This window comes from Mobula birostris, chromosome 14 (assembly GCF_030028105.1).
Source record: "Mobula birostris isolate sMobBir1 chromosome 14, sMobBir1.hap1, whole genome shotgun sequence".
Taxonomy (NCBI): Eukaryota; Metazoa; Chordata; class Chondrichthyes; order Myliobatiformes; family Myliobatidae; genus Mobula; species Mobula birostris.
Window position 1 is genome coordinate 9713928 of NC_092383.1, and position 24225 is coordinate 9738152.

The following is a 24225-nucleotide window of genomic DNA, read 5'->3' on the forward strand; positions in this document are numbered from 1 at the left end:
CTTGCAGGCCCTCACAAAACAACGAAACACAATAGAATTCGTGAAACATCCCACACGGCAAAGACCAACAAACATCCAATGTGCAAGAAAGAGCAAATTGTGCAAAGCAGTAAAAAAGTAAACAAATAACGCACAGAGCATGAACCGCAGATTCCCCGACAGTGAGTCCACAGACACGGAGCCAGCTCAGAACGGGGGCGAGTGCAGCTCATCCAGGGGTTCAACGACTGCAGGCCACCGCTGCGCAGTCAAGAACATAATTCAGTGCGGAGGCAAGTGAAGCCCCACGGCAGCAGGGCAACAATTACTTCCGAACTTGGTAGTGTGGGCCCAAAACTCCAGCACCTTCTCACCCAATGCCGGCAGAGTGGGGGGGGGGGGGTGCGGGGGGCTGCTGCTCTATGCAAAGAGATCTCACTTGCAAAGTGAAGTGACCATGAGAGGTTCTGATCTATATCAGCCAAACGGTAGACAATGTGTTGTGTTAATTGGCCTGCATCAAAGCAGACAGCCTGGTCTCTGTTACTTTGCACCATTGTGACTGAGTTCAAGCCAGCAGACCAGACTGATGCTGTCACATGGCACATCAAGCCTGCTCACAGGTATAGTTGATCAATCAATGGTGGGGATATTAGGGGCAGCATGGTAGCATAGTGGTTAGCTCAACACTTTACAGTACCAGTGATCCAGGTTCAATTCCCGCCACCGCCTATGAGGAGTTTCTGCATTCTTCCCATGGGTTTCCTCTGGATGCTCTGGTTTCCTCCCACAGTCCAAAAACATGATTGCTCATTATAAATAGCACCATGATTAGGCCAGGGTTATATCAGAAATTGCTGGGCAGTGCAGCTCGAAGGGCCGAAAGGCCTACGCTGCGCAGTATCTCAATAAAGTAAAATAAAAACATTTGGGTACTCAGATTCATTCCTGACACCATTGATTTTTGAGCATCTGGGTTTTCTGTCCCCAGAAGCTTTTAGACCATCTGTATGAGTTACTTTGTCCCAGCAAATGTGTTTGAGCATTCAGATATGTCTCCCACTGCAGATATGTAATTCAGAGGAAGCACTGTGAACCCAAAGTATTGAAGTAAACAATGTCATTGTACCTATTGAAACTGTATAGACTTACCTATAGTTACCTTTGATCTTAAGGGTTACAAAATGTGATGTACTTTGAGTTTGGGAGACTCTATTGAGAGGGTCTCCAGTAGAATACCTGATTCTTTTAATGAACAAAGACCATTATATCACTGGTTTCAGTCACTCCGGTGACCCAGATCCCAGTCACAACAGTCAGTAGCCTTCCAAGCATTTCTGTCTCTGATCTTAAGACCCTCCATGATATCTATCTCTTTGACAAAGGCTTTTGTCCCCAGCCATGATGTCTCTTGTAGAAACTGAAGTATTTGGGTCAGACAGCTTTTGTGGAGTAGTTGTACAAACAGTGTGTAGTATTTTCCACTTTTATTTCAGCTTTGTAGCACCTGCAGTATTTTGCTCTACAGTTATAATAGCCCTTGTCTGGGTTGCTGTTAATCTTTGCCAACTTGCATGAAGCGTCCAAAGTTGTTCTTGTTACATTAAAAACTGTAAGACATAGGAGCAGAATCAGGCCATTCAGCCCATCGAGTCTGCTCTGCAATTCCATCATGGCTGATTCATTATCCCTCTCCACCCCATTCTCCTGCCTTCCCACCATAACCTTTGACATTCTTACCCATCAGTCTCTGCTTTAAATATACCCAGTGTCCTGGCCATCACAGCCATGTGTGACAATGAATTATACAGATTCACCACCATCTGGCTAAAGAAATACCTCCTCATCTCTGTTCTAAAGGGACTTCCTTCTATCCTGAGGGTGTGCTCTCTGGTGCTAAACTCTTGCACTATAGGAAACGTTTATAAAGGCCTTTAGGGTCAATGTAAGTCATTGTATTTGCTGTGTCCCACACATCACTAAAGGGGTCAAGAGCTGAAAAATGGTGGGGCTGGGGTTGGGGGATTAAAACCAGTGGATTTGACCAACATTATATTAGCCTGAGAGTCATACAACTTGGAAAAAGAACCCTTGACCCAACGGATCTATGCCAGCCAAGATGTCTATCTAAGTCAGTCCAATTTTCCTGCATTTGGCCCATATTCTACTAAATCTAAGGGAGGCACGGTAACGTTGCAATTAGTACAAGAGTTGAGATGTCATATTGAAGTTGTACAAGATGTTGGTGAGGCCTAATTTGGAGTATTAGTGCAGTTTTGGTCACCCACCTACAGGGAAGATGTAAATAAGGTTGAAAGAGTACAGAGAAAATTTACAAGGATGTTGTCAGGTCTGGAGGACCTGAGTTATAAGGAAAGATTGACAAGGATAGGACTTTATTCCTTGGAGCGCAGAAGATTAAGAGGAGATTTGATAGAGGCATCCAAAATTATGAGGGGTATAGGTAGGGTGAATGCAAGCAGGCTATTTTCCACTGAGGTTGGGTGGGACTACAATTAGAGGTCATGGGTTAAAGGTGAAAGGTGAAATTTTAAGGTGAACACGAGGGGAAGCTTCTTTGCTCAGAGTGTTACGAAAGCGTGGAACGAGCTGCCAGCACAAGTGGTGCATGCAAGCTCGATTTCAACATTTAAGAGAAGTTTGGATAGGTTACATGGACAGTAGTGGGATGGAGAGCTATGGTCCCTTTGCAGGTTGATGAGAGCTGGCAGACTAAATGGTTCGGCATTGACGAGAGAGGCCTACTGGCCTGTTTCTGTGCTGTACTTTTCTACCACTCCATGACTAACACTGTGTGGTATCTATAAAGTCGGGAGTCAAATCTTGCCACTGTCTGGAAGGAGCTTGTACACTCTCCCTGTGACTGGGTGGGTTTCCTTGGGTCCAGTTCCCACCCACATCTCAAAGGTGTATGGTTAAGGTTAGTAAGTTGTAGGCATGCAGTGTTGTTGCTGGAAGCATGACCACACTTGTGTGCCAAACAGTACAATCCTTGCTGATTTGATTTGACCAAACGACGCTTTTCACTGTATGTTTCCATGTACGTGGGCCAAATAAATGTCATTTTCCTTTGTTATTTTGAATCTTTCCTCATGTACCTCATATACCAGTCCAAGTCCCTTATAAATGTTATTATTGCACCTGCCTCAACACTTCCAGTGGTAAATCGTTCCATAAACAGGACACCCTCTGGGTGAAAGGATTGCCCCTTAGGCCCTTTTTAAATCACTTGCTTCTCACCTTAAGCCTATGCCCTCTGGCCCTTAATTCCCCAACCCCAGAAAAAAGACTGTATACATTTGCCCTGTCTATACCCCCCCATGATTATAGACAGCATTATTAGATTAGCAAAATCAGGATCTCTCGGTAGCAACCAAATTCAATTCTACTTTCCGTTCCCATTCCGACATATCAGTCCACGGCCTCCTCTTCTGTCACGATGAAGCCACACTCAGGTTGGAGGAGCAACATCTTATATTGCATCTGGGTAGCCTCCAATCTGATGGCATGAACATTGATTTCTGAACTTCTAGTATTGACACACCCTCCTCTCTTTCACCATTCCCCATTCCTGTTTCCCTCTCTCACCTTATCTCCTGACCTACCCATCGCCTCCTTCTGTTGCTCCTTGTCCTTCCCCTTCTTCAATGGACTTCTTTACTCTCCTGTCAGATTCCCCCTCCCCCAGCCCTTTATTTATTTCACCAATTAACTTCCCAGCTCTTTACTTCACACCCTCTGCCTTCCTGGTTTCACCCATCTCTAACCTCCTTGTACTTCTTCTGTCCTCCCACCTTCTTACTCTGACTTCTCTTTCTTTCCAGTCCTGATGAAGGGTCTTGGCCTGAAATGTCAACTGTTTACTCTTTTCCATAGATGCTGCCTGGACTGCTGAGTTCCTCCAGCATTTTGTGTGTGCTGCTCTGGATTTCCAGCATCTGCAGATTTTCTCTTGTTTGCAGCACTATTAGATCACTCCTCATTATCCTACACTCCACAGAAAAAAATACCAGACTCCTCAACCTCCCCCTATAACTCAATCCCTCAAATCTTGGCAATATCTTCGTAACCCTTTGCTGCCCTTGTTTAGGCTTTAACGGTGCCTTTGCCATAGCAGGGTGATCAAAACTGAATGCTCCAAATGTGTCCTCACCAACAGCAATAACAACTATAAAGCCATCACCAGACCAGACTAGACCCCGAGCCAGCAGAGAAAAGGTTGAGCAATGGTAGAGAGATCACAGCTCTTTCAATTTAAATATTTATGTTTCACTAAACTTGGCCAGATTGGCATAAATTCTTGGCAAATGGTATCACATGAAACTTGGAGACACGTTCAATGTGGTTTGGGCAAGATCAGTACATCTTGTTCTTACATGACTCCAGTGAAAGTTTGGCCTTGAGCCATTTGGACAGGACAGAGACCTAAGAGCAAGAATAACTGACTTGATGTTTAGATGAGGTAGCCTATGCTCCTTAACTGCCTTTTCTCAGCAACTTAACAGTCAACTTAATGTCAACAGTTAATCGATGGTGCCAATTTGCAGCAAAGAGGTTTCAGTCAGCTTGGCCAGAGATACTCCATTTCTCTTGCTCTCCCACAGAGTGGTAACTACCCACTGCACCTTTGGACATGTCCAGTACCGGTCTAAAGAATCTCCAGATAGGATCACGCTAGTGAAGGGATGGTCAGTACAGTATCAACAGAACCCTACATTATCACGAATTGCATTTTGGATGTAATTGGTTTTTGATTGGTAAAGGGAGTTATGGGTAGCGGTGCGAAGGTGCGTCTCTACCAAAGGAGGTGTAAGGCGTTCCTTCCCTCTAATACCCTGCAGGACACCCTTGGGCAAGGTGTAGCACCTGCTTAGCCCACCCCCCTCCACGCCCTCCACCACGATCAGGGTCACGTGAAGCTATGGGAGCAGGTGGTGGAGGGTCATATGAGCAGCTGCTGCGTATCATTCCAGGTTTGTGTGACCACTGACACCAGGAGAAAAACCCTGAACGGTATTGATAATGGCTGGGGTTACCCATCTTGTAAAGATACTACCTGTAAGAAGGCATTGGCAAACGACTTCTGAAAAAACTGTCAAGAACAATCCTGGTCATAAGACCATGATCACCCATGTCATACCACACCAACTATGCTGCAAAACTCTATGAATCTTGATTCTTGACACATATTTTAAATTCTTTTTTTCTGTCTCATTTCTAATCGCTTCCACATTCCTGTTTATTTGTCTTGCTTATGGAATGCTTGCTTTAATTATTTGAGGGATTGAGTTCAAAAGTCAAGAGGTTATGTTGCAACTTTATAAACCTCTGGTTAGGCCACATCTGGAGGATTGCATATAGATTTGGTCACCCCACTGTAGGATGCTGAGGCTTTGGAGAGGTACAGAAGAATCTTACCAGGATGCTGTCTGGTTTAGAGGTCATGTGCTATCATAAGAGGCTGGATAAACTTGGGCTGTTTTCTCTGGAGTGCCAGAGGCTAAGGGGAGATCTGACAGAGGTTTGTAAGATAATGAGAGATATAGATAGAGTAGAGAGGGAGTATCTGTTTCCCAAAGTATAAATATCTAATAGAAAAGGGCATGCACTGAAGGTAAGAGGGGGTAGGTTCAAAGGGGATGTGAGGGGTAAGTTTTTTACTTAGATTGGTGGATGCCTGGAATGCGCTCCCTGGTATCATGGAAGAGGCAAATACATTAGAGGCTTTTAAGAAACGTTTAGATTGGCACATGGGTATGAGGAAGATATGGACACTGTGAAGGTAGGAGAGATTAGTTTTTGGTACCTTTGATTTACTTTTCAGCTGGTTTGGCACACCATCATTGGCCGAAGGGCCTCTTCCTGTTCTGTACTGTTCTATGAACCGATGCTCTACTTCTAAGCTAATCTTTAGTCTTCTCCGCTGATGTCAAATCTGATGCACCAGTTTTAGATGGGCAGTGGGCCCTTAAAAATTACGCTTTGTGTGTAGAGTACATCTTTATGAGGTAGAATGAGATGAAATACCCTCATCTTGATACACTCAGAATAAAGCAATTTTGTATCGGTCAAGAGTTCAGTGAAGTTCCCTACCCTCTGATGTTTGATGGTGTGTGGGTGCAGTTCTTGTACTCTCCAGTGGATGGTGCTAGCTATTCATTCAGTTAGCAGCCTGGACTCTTTCCCTGAAGATTCTTTATTGTTAGACAATTAACTCAAATGTGATTTTGTAGTCATACAGCTCAAAAATAGTCCTTTAGCCGACGGAGTCCAAGGACTATTACACATCCATTCACACTAATTGGGGTTTATACTCCCCACAGTCCCATCAAACAAAATGCTGGAGGAACTCAGCAGGTCAGGCAGCACCCATGGAGAGGATCAAAGAGTCGACGTTTCCGGTCAAGTCCCTTCATTCCCCCTTTCTGCTCTATATCATCCTGATGAAGGGTCTCGGCCCGAAATGTCGATTGTTTTTCCTCTTCATAGATGATGCCTGACCTGCTGAGTTCCTCCAACATATTGTGCATATTACTCTGGATTTCCAGCATCTGCAGAATCTCTTGTGTTTATGGAATCCAACAAGAACTCTGGTCAAAAGATGCATTAAAACTATACCCCACTGAATCAATGTACTACAGGTTCATAGTTGTGTGACAGCTCACCAGACAGTGTATAGCAAGGGTTCCCAACCTGGGGTTCACAGACACTCTGCTTAATGGTATTGGTCCCTGGCATAAAAAAGGTTGGGAACCCCAGTCCAGAGGGTCTTACCACTCCGGGTTCAATTATCTAATCACCCTGGACAATCATAGGCTTCCAACAATTGTCCCAAATCCCTGAGCTAATGAAAGTGGGAGTGAACCATATTGCATCGATCGTGAGAATGGAGCAAGTGTGCGTGCGGCCGATTGATGGTGCGGTGAATTGATTGGGCCTCCTACATACGGAAGGCTTTCTCTTTTTTTGCATGGGCTTTCAAGTGTGCACGTTTTTTCTCTCTGTGGACCTGGCTCATCGCTTCCACACTGTAAGTTGCCCAATGCATATTGTTGCTGGCATGACTCGGTAAAAATGTTTCATTCTACTACTCTGCTGTTGATTTTACGCCGTGCCTACGTAACAGGGAATGGAAGGATAAGTATCCCAAGTATGGTTCCTTCACCTTGGGGGGATAAAAGGCAAAGTGAAAAGCCTACTGTTGTTTGTCATCTATATTAATGATGGTGTGGTAAACTGGGTCAGCAAATTTGCAGATGACACCAAGATTGTCGGAGTATCAGACAATGAGGAAGGCGATCAAGCCTTGCAGTTGGATCTGGACCAGGTAGTAAAATGGGCTGAAATGACAGAATAATAAGTTAAGCAATGGGTAACTCCTTGCATTACCAGCAGCCCAATACTCCAGGGGGCCACACAGGACAAAAGGCCATTGGTATGGTGAGTCCTTGCACTGAACTTCAGGAAAGAACAAGTAGCTTGTGGGATTGGGAAAAATGAGAAAAAAAATGAAGACACTTTGTGACCTTGGCTTACAGCAGATATAATTACTTGTTTATCTGGCGTATGAAAATCAGAATTCCTAATCTGGTGCTGTTTTATTCATTAATATCTGTCCCATCTTTCAAATCTGTTTACTATCTCCACCCTGAGGCCCCTGGTGAGTTGAAGCTCCCACGTGTTGTCTACAAGTTTGAAAAGCTCCATTGCTGCACTTGCATCTTCCACAGACGAGTGTCCTCTGCAGCTGTCCTGTTGAAGAAAAGGAGGAACAAGTCAGGAACATGGTGTGGGAAAAGTCACAGACATGTTATCAAAACATAGAAGTTAGGGGAGGAGCAAACAATTTGGCCCCAGAGCAGGTTTCACCATCCAGGTTATGCTCTCTTCTCACTGCAGCCTTTGGGAAGGAGGTACAGGAGCCTCAGATCCCACACCATCAGGTTCAGGAACAGCTATTACCCCTCAACCATCAGGCTCCTGAACCAGTGTGGATAACTTCACACACCTCAACACTGAACTGATTCCACAACATATGGACTCTCTTTCAAGGACTCTACAATTTATGTTCTCACTATTATCTATTTATTATTATTATTATTTTGTTTCTTTTTGTATTTGAGCAATTTGCCATCTTTTGCACATTGGTTGTCTGCCTTTGTGTGTATTTTATCATTGATTCTATTGTGTTTCTTTGTATCTACTGTGAATTTTGAACTTCGAGCCATTTAATATAATTATGGCAGACCATCCAAAATCAACATCTTTTCGTTTTAATCTTTTCCGTCAGCTTTTGCCTATCACTCACCTGCCTCAGTCTTCCACCTCCCCCAACTGGATCGCCATCCTTCACCTCCTCCTCACTCCACCAATCACCTACTTGCCCCCTACCTCGCCCCTCCTCCATTCCACTTTATAATGCCCATCTCCCCTCTCCACTCTCAGCCCAGAGGCACAGTCTCAACCTGTCCCCCCTCCCCCACAGGTGCTGGTTGACCAGCTGACAGATGAGTTTCTCTGGCAGATTCTTTGTTACTTTAATACCTTGTTGATTTCTCACCATATCTTTTGATTTCTCTTGCCCCCTAGAATAATATCTAATTTTGAGGTAGAGAAATTCTCTATCCTCTGGGAGAAGACATTTCTCTGTTCTATGTAACACACACAAAATGCCGGAGGAACTCAGCAGGACAGGCAACACTTATGGAAAAGAGTGAATAGTTGAGGTTTCAGGCCAAGACCCTTCATCAGGGTATTCTTTATCGATTACAGCTCAGCATTTAACACCATCATCCCCTCAAAACTAAAACTTCAAGACCTGAGCCTCAATACACCCTTTTGCAATTGGATCTTAGATTTCCTCACTTGTAGAGCCCAGTCAGTTTGGATTGGCGAAAACATTTCCTCCACAATCTCCATCAGCACAGGAGCACCACTGGAATGTGTGCTTAGCCCTCTGCTCTACTCGCTTTACACCTTTGACTGTCTGGCTAAGTATAGCTCCAACACCATTTACAAGTTTGCTGATGACATCAGACAATGAGGAATCAGATAAATCAGCATACAGGAAGGAAATTGAAAAATTTGGCTGAGTGGTGTAATAACAACAACCTCTCACTCAATGTCAATAAGACCAAGGAACTGATTGTAGACTTCAGGAGAGGGAAACCAGTGGTCCAAGAGCCAGTAATCATTGAAGGATCAGAGGTGGATAGGGTCAGTAACTTTAAATTCCTGAATGTCACTATCTCAGAGGACCTGGCCTGGACCTATCATATAAATATAATTGCGAAGAAAGCACGACAGCACCTTTGCTACCTCAGGAGTCTGCGAAAGTTTGGCATGTCATCAAAAACCTTGGCAAACTTCTACAGACGTATGATTGGAAGTGTGTTGACTTGCTGCATTACAGCCTGGTTTGGGAACACCAATGCCTTTGAGCAGAAAATCCTTCAAAAGTTTATGGATTCAGCCCAGTACATCATGGGAAAACCCTCCAAACCATTGAGCACATCTACATGAAATGTTGCCGTAGAAAAGGAGCATCCATCATCAAAGATCCTCACCACCCAGATCATACTCTTTTCTTGCTGTGGCCATCAGGTAGAAGGTACAAATGCCCCAGGACTGACGGCACTAGGTTCAAGTTCAGTTACTACCCCTCAGCTATCAGGCTCTTTGAACAAAAGGGGATACCTACACTCATTTAAGGACTCTCTTATCTTGTTATTTCATGCTTATTATTTATTGCTTTTTTTAATATCTACACTTGCACAGTTTGTTGTCCAATGATCCTGTTTACAGTTATTATTCTATAGATTTGCCAAGTATGCCTGCAGAAAAAAGAATCTCAGGGTTGTATGTGGTGACATGTATATACTCTGATAATAAATTTTACTTTGAACTTTGAACTTACTCCTTTATCCTTACACTGTGGCTCCCCGGTCCTTAACTTTGTCTACCTGCCCTGCACCTCCCCTATAACTGCCTTGATGTTTGGTATGATCTGCCTGGGTAGTATGCAAAACAAAAGCTTTTCACTGTCTCAGAACATGCAACAATAAAAAACAATCCAATCCAGTCTTCATCATTAGGAACTCCTTCCTGCATCTAAATTCCTATAAGATCCATTCTCGTTTTTCTAAACTCTAGTAATGGTCCGTTCAGACACTGAGGTCCAGTGTTCATGCAGCATGACGCTATGAGCTTGTTCATGCAATACGAAGATAGGTAGAGGGGCAGGTAGAGTTGAGGAAGAAGGGAGACTGCAGAGGAACATAAACAGATTAGGAGAATGGGCAAGCGAGCGGCAGATGGAATATAGTGCCAGGAATTGCGTGGTTATGTACTTTGGAGGAAGAAATAAAAGCATAGACTATTTTCTAAATGGAGAGAAAATTCTAAAATCCGAGTTGCAAAGGGTTCCCTAAAGGTTAATTTGGAGGTTGTGTTGCTAGTGAGAAGGCAAATACAATGTGAGCAAGCATTTGCTGACGACTAGAATATAAAAGGAAGGATGTAATGTTGAGGCTTTATAAGGCATTGGTCTAGTGTTCTGAAGGTCGCTAGTTCGAGCCTCAGCTGAGGCAGTGTGTTGTGTCCTTGAGCAAGGCACTTAACCACACATTGTTCTGTGACAACACTGGTGCCAAGCTGTATGGGTCCTAATGCCCTTCCCTTGGACAACATCGGTGGCGTGGAGAGGAGAGACTTGCAGCATAGGCAACTGCCGGTCTTCCATACAACCTTGCCCAGGCCTGCACCCTGGAAACCTTCCAAGGCGCAAATCCATGGTCTCATGAGACTAACGGATACCTATATAAGGCGTCACTTGGAGTATTGTGAGCAGTTTTGGGCCCCTTATCTAAGAAAGGATGTGCTGCCATTGGTTCAGAGGAGATTCACAAGAATGATTTCAGAAATGAAAGGGTTAGTCACAGTCATACTTATAGTCATAGTCATACTTTATTGATCCCGGGGGAAATTGGTTTTCATTACAGTTGCACCATAAATAATTAAGTAGTAATAAAACCATAAATTGTTAAATTTATGGTTAAATTTATAGTTAAATTTAACTATAAATTTAATTAAATTAATAATTAAATTTATGGTTAAATTAATATAGTTAAATATTAACATATTTAACATAGTTAAATTAATAATTAAATTTATGGTTAAATTAATATAGTTAAATTAATAATTAAATTTATGGTTAAATTAATATAGTTAAATAGTTAACTATATAACTATATAAATTAATATAATTAAATTTATGGTTAAATTAACATAGTTAAATTAATAATTAAATTTATGGTTAAATTAATATAGTTAAATATTAAACTATATTTTCCCGGGGGAAATTGGTTTTTATTACAGTTGCACCATAAATAATTAAATAGTAATAAAACCATAAATCGTTAAATTTATGGTTAAATAGTTAAATTTATGGTTAAATTTATAGTTAAATTTAACTATAAATTTAATTAAATTAATAATTAAATTTATGGTTAAATTAATATAGTTAAATAGTTAACTATATAATATAGTTAAATAGTTAACTATATATATAAATTAATATAATTAAATTTATGGTTAAATTAACATAGTTAAATTAATAATTAAATTTATGGTTAAATTAATATAGTTAAATAGAAATATGGAATTTATGCCAGGAAATAAGTCCAGGACCAGCCTATTGGCTCAGGGTGTCTGACTCTCCAAGGGAGGAGTTGTAAACATAGAAACATAGAAAATAGGTGCAGGAGTAGGCCATTCGGCCCTTCGAGCCTGCACCGCCATTTATTATGATCATGGCTGATCATCCAACTCAGAACTCTGCCCCAGCCTTCCCTCCATACCCCCTGATCCCCGTAGCCACAAGGGCCATATCTAACTCCCTCTTAAATATAGCCAATGTACTGGCCTCAACTGCTTCCTGTGGCAGAGAATTCCACAGATTCACCACTCTCTGAGTGAAGAAGTTTTTCCTAATCTCGGTCCTAAAAGGCTTCCCCTTTATCCTCAAACTGTGACCCCTTGTTCTGGACTTCCCCAACATCGGGAACAATCTTCCTGCATCTAGCCTGTCCAATCCCTTTAGGATTTTATACGTTTCAATCAGATCCCCCCTCAATCTTCTAAATTCCAACGAGTACAAGCCCAGTTCATCTAGTCTTTCTTCATATGAAGGTCCTGCCATCCCAGAAATCAATCTGGTGAACCTTCTTTGTACTCCCCCTATGGCAAGGATGTCTTTCCTCAGATTAGGGGACCAAAACTGCACACAATACTCCAGGTGTGGTCTCACCAAGGCCTTGTACAACTGCAGTAGTACCTCCCTGCTCCTGTACTCAAATCCTCTCGCTATAAATGCCAGCATACCATTTGCCTTTTTCACCGCCTGCTGTACCTGCATGCCCACTTTCAATGACTGGTGTATAATGACACCCAGGTCTCGTTGCACCTCCCCTTTTCCTAATCGGCCACCATTCAGATAATAATCTGTTTTCCTATTTTTGCTACCAAAGTGGATAACTTCACATTTATCCACATTAAATTGCATCTGCCATGAATCTGCCCACTCACCCAACCTATCCAAGTCACTCTGCATCCTCTTAGCATCCTCCTCACAGCTAACACTGCCACCCAGCTTCGTGTCATCCGCAAACTTGGAGATGCTGCATTTAATTCCCTCATCCAAGTCATTAATATATATTTGATGGCCACAGGCAGGAATGACTTCCTATGATGCTCTGTGTTGCATCTCGGTGGAATGAGTCTCTGGCTGAATGTACTCCTGTGCCCAACCAGTACATCATGTAGTGGATGGGGGACATTGTCCAAGATGGCACGCAACTTGGACAGCATCCTCTTTTCAGACACCACCGTGAGAGAGTCCAGTTCCATCCCCACAACATCACTGGCCTTACCATATGAGGACCGACTGATGGCTCTGGACCTGTACTCACTGGTATTCAGAAGGATGAGAGGAGATCACATCAAGACCTATCAAATATTGAAATGCCTCAGAATACAAGGACATCCCTTTAGAAGAGAGATGTTGAGGAGTTTCCTTAGCTGGACAGTAATAAATCAGCAGAATTCATTGCCACAGGCAGTTGTGGACATCAAGTCATTGGGTAGATTTAAAGCAGAGGTTGATACGTTCTTGTTTGGTAAGGGTATCAAAGGTTACGGGGTGAAGACAAGAGAATGAGGTGGAGAGGGAAAATAAATCAGCCATGATCAAAAGGCAGATCAGACTTAATGGGCCGAATGGCCTAATCTGCATCTACCTTATGGTGTTATGAAGTTGCAAGCAACCAGGGGGAATTTACAGTGGCCATTTAACCTAATTGTGTCAGGACTGTGGGAGGAAAAGTAAGTACTTAGAGGAACCCAGGGGGTTAAAAACTCTACATTGACAGTAGCTGAGGTCATGATTAACTAGGGTCATCAGAACTGTGAGGAAGTAGCTCTACCATTTGTGCCAGACATGTGTCCATTGAGAGATCCTGTGTAAAGGCCAGGATTCCATCATACATTGGTGCTGTTGTAGGGCCAGAGTTGTACAACATGGAAACCAGTCCTTTGGCCCAACTCGCCCAGGCCAACAAAGTCATCTCTTTGAGGTAATCCCATTCCCTCATGTTCAGTTTGTATTCCTGTAAATCTTCCCTACTCGTGTACCTACTCATTATCTAAGAGAGGGCGTGCGGACATTGGAGAGGGTTCAAAGGAGGTTCACAAAAATGATTCGGGGATTGAATGGCTTATCATATGAGGAGCCTACAACTCATGTTCTCATTATTTGTTACTGATGTATTATTATTAATATTATTTTGTGTTTTTTTTCTTTTTGTATTTGCAGTTTGTTGTCTTTTGCACAGTGGTTGTTTGCCATCTTTGTTGTGTGCAGTCTTTCATTAATTCTGTTGTGTTTATTTGTATTTATTGTGAGTACCGACAAGGAAATGTATCTCAAGGCAGCCTATGGTGACATATATGCACTTTGATAAAATAATTACTCGAACTTTAAACTTTGAAGAATGAATGGAATGGAATTTGAAGCATTACAGAGGAAGAGAAGTTTCATGTGACCTTGCAAACCAACTCTTTACCTGTATTCTTTTCCCCAGTAGTTTCTGGCAGAGAACTTTTAACGAGGCCTGTCTGTCAGTTTTCAGGTTTGCTTTTATGATCAGTAACCTGCACGATGATGTGTCCCGTATGGCGTAGCTTGAACGGTCTGTTTTCAGTACATGGAAGTCAGACCTAAGATCGTGGCCCACAATAATCTTTCCTTTCAAGATCTTCAGAATCTGAATGGAAACAGCAGACTGTTAGCGCAACCAACTTTCATTCCAATAGCACTTTTCCTCAAGATGTCTCAAGGTGCTTTAAAAGTGTCAAAGCTGCGATTGACTTTTTTTTGCACACAGCGAGGTCCTACAGAGAAAAAACAATTGTTGGTGTTGTATGAAGGATGGGTGTCGGTCAAGCTATCTGGAAGCCGCCAGTGTGATGTTAGCAAACACAAATATTAACTGTTTAGCCACAGATGCCAGATAATTACTCTGAATTATATGAAGTACAAATAACAGGAAAAGGATTGTCAGCCCAGCATTTAAGAACATAGAAACATCATAAACACAAAATACTCTGCAGGTGCTGGGGTCAAAGCAACACTTACAACACGCTGGAGGAACTCAGCAGGTCGGGCAGCATCCACGGAAACGATCAGTCAACGTTTCGGGCCGGAACCCTCTGTCAGGACTGAAGAGGGAAGGGGCAGAGGCCCAATGAGGAAGGTGGGGTGGGAAGGAGATGGCTGGTAGGTTCCAGGTGAAAGACCAGTAAGGGGAAAGATAAAGGGGTGGGTGGGGAAGCAGGGAGGGGATAGGCAGGAAAGGTGAAGAAGGAATAGGGGAAAACACAGTGGGTAGTAGGAGGAGGCAGAACCATGAGGGAGGTAGTAGGCAGCTGGGGGAGCGGGCAGAGTGAAATAGGGATAGGGGAAGGGAGGGGGAGGGAATTACCGGAAGTTGGAGAATTCGATGTTCATACCAAGGGGCTGGAGACTACCTGGACGGTGTATGAAGTGTTGCTCCTCCAACCTGAGTTTAGCCTCATCATGACAGTGGAGGAGACCATGTATGGACATATCCGAATGGGAATGTGAAGCAGAGTTAAAGTGGGTGGCAACCGGGAGATCCTGTCTGTTGTGGCGGACGGAGCGCAGGTGCTCGACGAAATATCATAGTGCAGAAACAGGCCCTTCGACCCACAATGTTGTGCCGATCCAATTAAATTAGTAATTAAATGGCCATCCTAACTAATCCCCTCTGCATAAACAATATCCATATGCTTCCATTTTTCACATATTCATGTAAAGGTATATTGAAAGTCTCTGCTGTATCTGCCTCTGCCACCATACCAGGCAGTGCCTTCCAGACACCTATCACTGAGTACTTACATTTAATTACATTATTGATGCATACTTCATACTCCATTTATTTGGTTTGGATCCTTTTCTATTGATAACACTACCAAATAAAGATCTATTTGATCAAACAAACATCGGACAGAATCAGATTACAGAAGACACACGGCACTGCAGATTTTGGAATCTGGAGCAACACACACACTGTCAGGGGAAAATCATCACGTCAGGCAGGGAAGTAGACAGTCAACATTTTAGGTTGACACCCTTCACCCTGGACTGAAAGAAATTACAGCACAGATGAGCCCAGTCTGCCCAGAACCAATGACGTCCCATGGAAAAGAGAATCCACTTTATCCAAAATCATACGGAATATCCCTGAAATTTCAGAAATCCGTTCATATTTTGCAGGGGAACCTTTACTGAAGTTTTAGAAAGCTTTGATGAACTGAAAGCTAATAATTTGTCTGACAAATACTTTTCCAGTCTTGATGATGGGTCTCAGCCTGAAATGTTTCCTCTTTATTCCTTTCCAGAGGTACTGCCTAACCTGCTGAGGTCCTCAAGCATTTCGTATGTTACTAATCTATTTTTTGATTTTCCCCCTTACCTGACTTCACCTATTACCTGCCAGCTGGCACCCCTTCCCCTCGCTCACCCCCAACTTCTTATTCTGTCTCTTTCAATCTTCCTTTCCCGATCTGATGAATGATCCCAGCACAAAACATCGACTCTTTATTGCCTGACCTGCTGAGATCCTCCAGTATTTTGTCTGCTCCTATGGTTTCTTCGTTTTTCCCCTCATCTGGTTTCACCTATCACCTGCCAGCTGGTACTCCTTCCCGTCCGCCCCCCACCGTCTAATTCTGGCTTTGTACCCCTTCCTTTCCAGACCTGAAGAAGAGTCCCAGCCAGAAACATTACTCTTTATTCCTTTCCACAGACGCTGCCTGACCTGCTGAGTTCCTCTGGCATACTCTGGATTTCCAGCATTTGCAGAATCTCTCCTATTGATAATACTCTCTTGGTTTCGCTCCTCAAAACCCAGCCTTGTCACTAAGATTCTCGGGCAATTAATTAATTCAGTTAAGTTTCTTGATGAGTTAGTGGGTGGGGAAGAAGTGTGATAAGAATAGACAGCCTCTAGTTTCATTTCCCTCAAAGCAGTCATGAAGTTGATTGGTCGGCTACTGCTGAACACAACTGGTTTGACAGCTTACTTTTCGACTGGGAAATAATGACTTGCAGTATGGCTCTGCTTCAAGTCCCACTTAAGAGACTGGAGTACAAAATCTACACTGATCATTCTGTAGCATTGCCAACGGAATCCTGTATTCAAAGGGTTGAGCCATTAGACTCTAGATTAATGAACACAAGTGTAAGGAGAACAAAGTTATTGTTTCTCTGGATCCGATGCAGCATAAACAAAACCACAAAAGATAAAGAACAAATAATGATAATAAAACAACACACAATAAATATAAATACACAAGATAGCTTATATTCTTCGAGAGACTGTATGTCCATAAAGTGACCGTGAGGCTGTACCTGAAATGACTGATGGGAAATAATAGAGTGGCAGTGGGGTTTGTAGGTGGAGGTGTTGATCAGCCTTACTGCTTGTGGAAAGTATCTACTTTTGAGTCTGGTGGTCCCAGCGTGGGTGCCATGTAGCCTCCTCCCTGATGGGAGTGGGACAAACAGTTCATGAGCGGGGGGGGGGGGGGGGCGGATCCTTCACAACGTTACTGGCCTTTGTCCGGCACCTTTCAGTATATATGTCCTTTGTGGTGGGTAGGCTGGAGCTGGTGATGTGCTGGGCAGTTTTGACTATCTGCTGTAGAGATTCCTGTCTGCCACAGTGCAGTTTCCATATCAAGCAGTGGTGCAGCTTGATACTGCGCATCTGTAGAATGATGTCAGTATAGGTGTGCAAAGTTCAGCCCCTTCAGAAAGCAGAGGCGTTGGTGAGCTTTCTTGGCTGTGTAGGATGTGTTCTGGGACCATGGGAAGTTGTTTGTGATGTGCACTCCCAGGAGTTTGAAACCTCAGGTTCTCTCTGTTTGCAAATAGACGCTAAAGATTTGTGGCATTAAACAGCTGGGTAATTCCCCTTGTACTGGGTCCAATATTTACCAGATTACTAAAGCAGTCCATTTATTATCACGTGTGTGAGCTCGTTAGATATAAACAGGCTATCACTTTTTCCTAATTTCTCAAAGTAGCCATTCTTCCAAATCTTTCCATTGGCTTTAAAGTAGTTTTGAACATCCTGAAGTCATTGGGTATATTTAAGGCAGAGGATGATAGGTTCTTGACTAGTCAGGGCATCAAAGGTTATGGGGAGAAGGCAGGAGAATGTGGTTGAAAGGGATAATAAATCAGCCATGATGGAATGATGGACCAAACTCAATGGACAAATGGCCTAATTCTGTTCGTATATCTTATGGTCTTATGAAGGCACAATGGGTGCTACATAAAAACTTCCATACAGGTAGTCCTTCACCAGATCTCTCAATAAGATGTTAGACATATTCAAGGAAGGATTAATAAGAATGGTTATGTGGCTGAATAATTACGAGAATTATTACAAGGGGAAACTTACCTCTTCCCTGGCGATATGATAAGGCACGGCTGTATCCATATCCGATGGACGAATCCCACTCACGGGCGTCCTGTAATCTGTAATTGTCCCAACTGGTTTGATAAATTTGTCGTAGATCACCTTCCCATCATAATCGACGATGCTACAGCGTGCCAGACCACTGTCACGGCCATTGCGGCCAAGCCCCACCATCTCACAGTCCATGGCAACATACTTGGAAGGATCTATCATTGTACGGTTTGTACTCAGTGGTCCTTGCAAACAGTCCAATGTAGCAACAGCAACTTCCTCTTCACTCTCTTGTTTCCTCATTTGCTCAGTCACTTTTATACTGAACCCACGCCTGCCGGTGACAAAGCATATCCAAATTTCAACAGCTTTGTCGTCACTTTCTGTTCAGTAAGGTATCAGTAAGTCAACAACAGAGATAATATATGCACAGATTTAATAGTATCCATGGTTACAATGTTGTCTTATTTGTTTATTGTTGTGTTGGCTTGCCACAACAAAAATCACATGAATACACTCTGCCTTAAAAATATTTTTCAGCAGAAGTTGAGTGTACGTTCTGCTAAACAATTCCCCAAAGGTTGTTGATATGCAAACCTAGGTCACCTGACAGGAAATGATAGCAGCATGAATTTCTCTCTGTGACAAAAAGATCGGTGACATACTCCATACGTGTACACACACTGTGATGCTTCAATTTACATTGCAAGTGCCAGAGATGGTAAAAAAAAAGTTTGGGTGTAACTTCCACTATATTTGAGTTCTGAAGAATGTCACCCGTTACAAAGGAAACTCTATTATATCATTCCCACAAATGTTTATTCATCTTCAGAGATGCTGCCTGACCAGCGGATTTCCTCCAACATTTTATGTCTATTGCTCTATTATCCTGTTTCCAAATACCAGCCAGCCTATTGCATTTTGTGGTATTTTTAATTAATCTTTGTGCATTTTCATGACAACACAGGAACAAGACGAAGATGAGTAGTCTCACAAACCCTTTCCCACATGCAATGAGTCACAGAACACTATGGCACAGCAACAGGCCCTTCAGCCCATCTAATCCATGCTAAACTACTATTTTGCCTATTCCTATTGACCTGTACCTGGACTATAGCCCTCCCATCCACGTACATACACAAATTTCTCTTAAATGTTGAAATTGAACTCACATTCACCACCTCCACTGGCAAATCCTTCCACAGTCTCAACAATCTCATGTTCCCATTAAAAATTTCACCTTTCATCCTTAACCCATGAACTCTAGTTCTAGTCTCACCCAACCTCAATGGAAAAAGCCTGCTTGCATTTACCCTGTCCATACCCCTCAAGCTGAGTTTACAACTGATCGGTGACCTAATCCCAACATACTCACTCCCCCTCCCACTGTGTCTTTAAATAATTCACTAATCAAACATTTATTAAACTCAGATTTAAATTTAATGATTGGTCCAGCATCATTTGCAATTTGTAGAAGGGAGTTCCATATTTCTACCACTACCCGTGTGTAAAAGTTCTGCCTAACCTCACTCTTTGGAAAATCAAAAATGTCCTTAAGTCTAACTGTTAGACTTAACCTTTAATCCTTGGATCTCAGACCAAAGTACATAGTTTCTTGCCATCTGCCTTATTAGTTCTGTTAACATCCTGAAATTTTAAATCAGCTTCCAAATTACAGGAATTATAACAAAGGCTATTATCCCCAGTCATAACCTCACTATTTTGCTCACAGTTTGCGCTACTTGTTTATTTCATTTATTTCGTATTGTAACTTAGAATATTTTTATGCACTTCACTCTACTGCTGATGAAAAAAATCAAATTTCATGGTGTACAATCAGTGTCTGCTTTATTAGGCGCAGGAGTCAAACCCATTGCGGTTTTCTGCTGTTGTAGCCAAATGAGGTTCAATGTGCAGTCAGAGACACACTTCTGCACACCATGGTTATGACACGTAGTTATCTGAGTTACTGTCGCCTTCCTGTCAGCTTGAACCAGTCTGGCCGTTCCCCTCTGACCTCTCTCATCAACAAGGTGTTTTCACCCGCAGAACTGCCACTTACTGGATGTTTTCTTGTTTTTCCCCACCATTCTCTGTAAACTGTAGAGATTGTTATGTGTGAAAATCCCAAGATGTCAGCAGTTTCTGAAATACTCAAACTACCCAGTCTGGCATCAACAATCATTCCATGATCAAAGTCACTTAGATCACAATTTTTCTCCATTCTGATGTTAGCTCTGAACAACAACTGAACCTCTTGACCATGTCTGCATACTTTTATGCATTGAGTTTGTGCTACATGATAGGCTGACTAGATATTTGTAATATTTGCATTAATGAGGTATACAGGTGTATACAGCTACATACCTCGGGCAGGCCCATCATTAACCAGCACGGCAGTCGCAGCTTTTGGAACAACTTTTGATCAGCAAGTAAGTTAACCTTTCAAATTTCAGATGCCAATTTAATTCCACATATAACCATATAACAATTACAACACGAAAACAGGCCATCTCGCCCTTCTAGTCTGTGCCAAACTCTTACTCTCACCTAGTCCCACCGACCTGCACTCAGCCCATAACCCTCCATTCCGGTCCTGTCCATATAGCTATCCAATTTAACTTTAAAAGACAACATCAAACCTGCCTCAACCACCTCTGCTGGAAGCTCGTTCAACACGGCTACCACTCTCTGAGTAAAGAAGTTCCCCCTCATGTTACCCCTAAACTTTTGCCCTTTAACTCTCAACTCATGTCCTCTTGTTTGAATCTCCGCCACTCTCAATAGAAAAAGCCTATCCACGTCAACTCTATCTATCCCCCTCATAATTTTAAATACCTCTATCAAGTCCCCCCTCAACCTTCTACGCGCCAAAGAATAAAGACCCAACTTGTTCAACCTTTCTCTGTAACTTAGGAGATGAAACCCAGGTAACAATCTAGTAAATCTTCTCTGTACTCTCTCAATTTTGTTGACATCTTTCCTATAATTCGGTGACCAGAGCTGTACACAATACTCCAAATTTGGCCTTACCAGTGCCTTGTACAATTTCAACATTACATCCCAACTCCTATATTCAATGTTCTGATTTATAAAGGCCAGCATACCAAAAGCTTTCTTCGCCACCCTATCCACATGAGATTCCACCTTCAGGAAACTATGTACCATTATTCCAAGATCCCTCTGTTCTACTGCATTCTTCAATGTCCTACCATTTACCATGTATGTCCTATTTTGATTAGTCCTACCAAAAAGTAGCACCTCACATTTATGCCTGCACATCTGCCTGCATGCAGTCTCTATTCCCTGCCTGTTCATCTGCATATCCATGTTACATGAATTGATCCAGAGAATTAGTCACTTTTGTACTTTACTAGTGTCTTGCTAAAATTCCCTCTGGACAACTTTCTGTCAGCTGATTCACACACAGGATGAACAGTACAGTAAAAAAATAGATCCGGAGGCTCATTGATCAGGTGAATATAGCTCCATGTGGCGACGAAGGGTCTTGGCCTGAAACGTCGACTGTACCTTTCCTAGAGATGCTGCCTGGCCTGCTGCGTTCACCAGCAACTTTGATGTGTGTTGTAGTGGTTAGTGTAACACTTTATGATGCTAGGGACGGGGATTCAATTCCATAGATCCATGAGCTAGTCTTCATTATGGGGAAGGAGGAGGGGAGGGTCCATAGATTTAAATTCCTCAGCATTAACATCATCAGAGGATCTGTCCTGAGACCAGTACTTTAGTATCATCACAAAGGAAGCACCACAGCGCCTCTGCTTTCTTAGAAGTTTGCATAGATTTGTCATGTCACCAAAAACTTTGACAAACTTCTAAAAATGCACAGTGTGGAGAGGAATGGAAAAAGCTGCAGAAGATGGTGATGCAGCCCAGTCTATCACAGGCAAAACCCTCTACATTTAAATTTACTTTTGATTTCACTAAAAATTTATGAGTGAATTTTATTTCATATTCCAGTTTGGCTTGGTTGTAATTTGAAAACTCGTTACCGAAACTTCTGTACCGCAGGATCACCTGTATACTGTATTGACTGCTCAGATTTAGTATGAGCAATTGGTTATTAACATTACATCCTATGGCCTGTTTCCCTTGATATGTCCAAGATCTGAGGTGACTGGCACAATAGTATTCCATCGCAGGTAAAGCCCTCCCAACCATTGAGCTCATCTAAATGAAACGCTGTTGCAGGAAAGCAGATCTCATCATCAGGGACCCCCAATACCCAGACCATGCTCTCTTCTCACTGTTGCCATCAGAAAGCAAGTTCTGGAGCCTCAGGACTCACACCACCAGGCTCAGGAACAGTTATTACCCCTCAACCATCAGGCTCTTGAACCAAAGGGGATAACTTCACTCGGCCCATTACTGAAATGTTCCCACAACCTATGGACTCACTTTCAATGACTTTTCATCTATGCTTTTTTCATTTATTGCTTATTTATTTATTATTATTATTTTTCTTCATCTTATTTCTATTTGCAGTATCTTGTCTTTGCAGTTGGGCAGTCTTTCATTGATTCTGTTATAGTTATTATTCTATAGATTAATTGAGTATACCCACAAGAAAATGAATCTCGAGGTTGTACATGGTGTCATATATGTACTTTAGTAATAAATTTATTTTGAACTTTGATTGCAGCACCCAGCGACCCAGGTTCAATTCCCACCCCTGCCTGTAAGGTGTTTGTACATTCTCCCTGTGATCGCATGTGTTTCCTCCAGGTGCTCCAGTTTCCTCCCACATTCCTAAAGCGTGTCGGTTAGCGGGTTAATTGGTCACATGGGTGAAACTGGGCATTAAGGGCCTGTTACTGTGCTGCATCTCTAAATAAAATAAATAAGATTCAAGATTCAAATTTCTCATGTTTACATCGAAACATACAGTGAAATGTGTTGCTTGCATCAACAACCAACACACCCGGGATGTTAACACAAACAACACGTTTTTTATGCTATGCATGCTCTATCGGCACCAACGTAACAGTAATAGCGTACAAAAAAAACCTAGAACTCTTCTTTCTACTCCCACTCGTTTATTTCATTTGAGATACAGTGAAGGACGGATCCCTCCAGCCCAACGAGCTGAACCACCCAGCAACCCATCTATTAAATCTGGACAATTTACAATGACTAACCAACTGGTGCATCTTTGGACTGCGGGAGGAAACTGGAGCACCCAGAGGAAACCCACTCGGTCACAGGGAGAACATACAAACTCCTTATAGGTGGCACTGGAAGTGAACTCCAAACTCGGGAATGCCCCAAGCTGAAATAGCATCATGCTGACTGCTGCGCTGTAGCCTTCTGCTCCGAGCCAGTGGGGTGTATCATAAACTTCCAAGATAGCATCTCATTAATTGGAAGCATTACACATAAGAGGCCAACAATTTCAGATAATGAGTTTTCTGTTTGCATTCCTGGTCTTCTAGGTGGTAAAGTTAATGGAGTAAGAGTCAGAGTTCTTGGCCATTGATTAGGAAACAAGTCCAAACCCCTGTATTGGAGTTGGGAAATTTAAAATTGAGTGACCGGAAAGTCTCAGTCAATGGTAACCAAGAAACTTCTGGAAACAAAAAACACTTCAGGAAAGGTCATCTGCGGTCCTTTCCCACTCCAGACCTCAGTGGTCAACTCTTAACTGCTTCCCCAGATGGATATTGAACACTGGCAGTGAGAGCAACATCCATTTTTTCTTAATGATCAACTCCTTGCTCTGCCATTTACAAATAATTAGTTTTTTTCCTCAGTTTTTGCAACTTTCATTAATCTGAAATGTGCTTGGGTCACTGAGCATTCTCAGTTACCATTTCCAATTTCCAGTGCCTGATACTGTGAGTTTCAGTAACTCAGGACTATAAAGATTAACGGGTTTGACAACAACATTGAAACTTGAACTTAAGTTACTCATTTAATTATTTAGAGATACAGCACATAACTGGGCCTTCCCTCCAACAAACTAACTGCCCAACAACCACCTATTTAACACAGCCTAATCATAGGTCAATGTACAATGTCCAATTACCCTATGACTGAAATGTGGGAGGAAAGCCATGCAGTCACGGAGAGAACATACATCCTCCTTAGAGATGGCACCTAAATTGGACTCTGAACTTTGCATTAAGCCAATAACGTTATGCTAACCACT

The 24225-nt window shown here is 42.5% G+C and overlaps 1 protein-coding gene across 1 annotated transcript; it reads right to left on the minus strand.

Annotated features, from left to right (window-relative positions):
• Positions 1-6188: 6188 nt before the first annotated feature.
• On the minus strand, positions 6189-18305 carry LOC140209692 (interferon-stimulated gene 20 kDa protein-like). Its single transcript, XM_072278070.1, has 3 exons — positions 18048-18305; positions 14121-14321; positions 6189-7752 (listed from the first exon to the last, which is right to left on the minus strand). The coding sequence occupies exons 1-3, from the start codon at positions 18276-18278 to the stop codon at positions 7606-7608; spliced, it is 579 nt and encodes a 192-aa protein (XP_072134171.1). The 5' UTR covers positions 18279-18305; the 3' UTR covers positions 6189-7605.
• Between the last annotated feature and the right edge of the window lie 5920 nt (positions 18306-24225).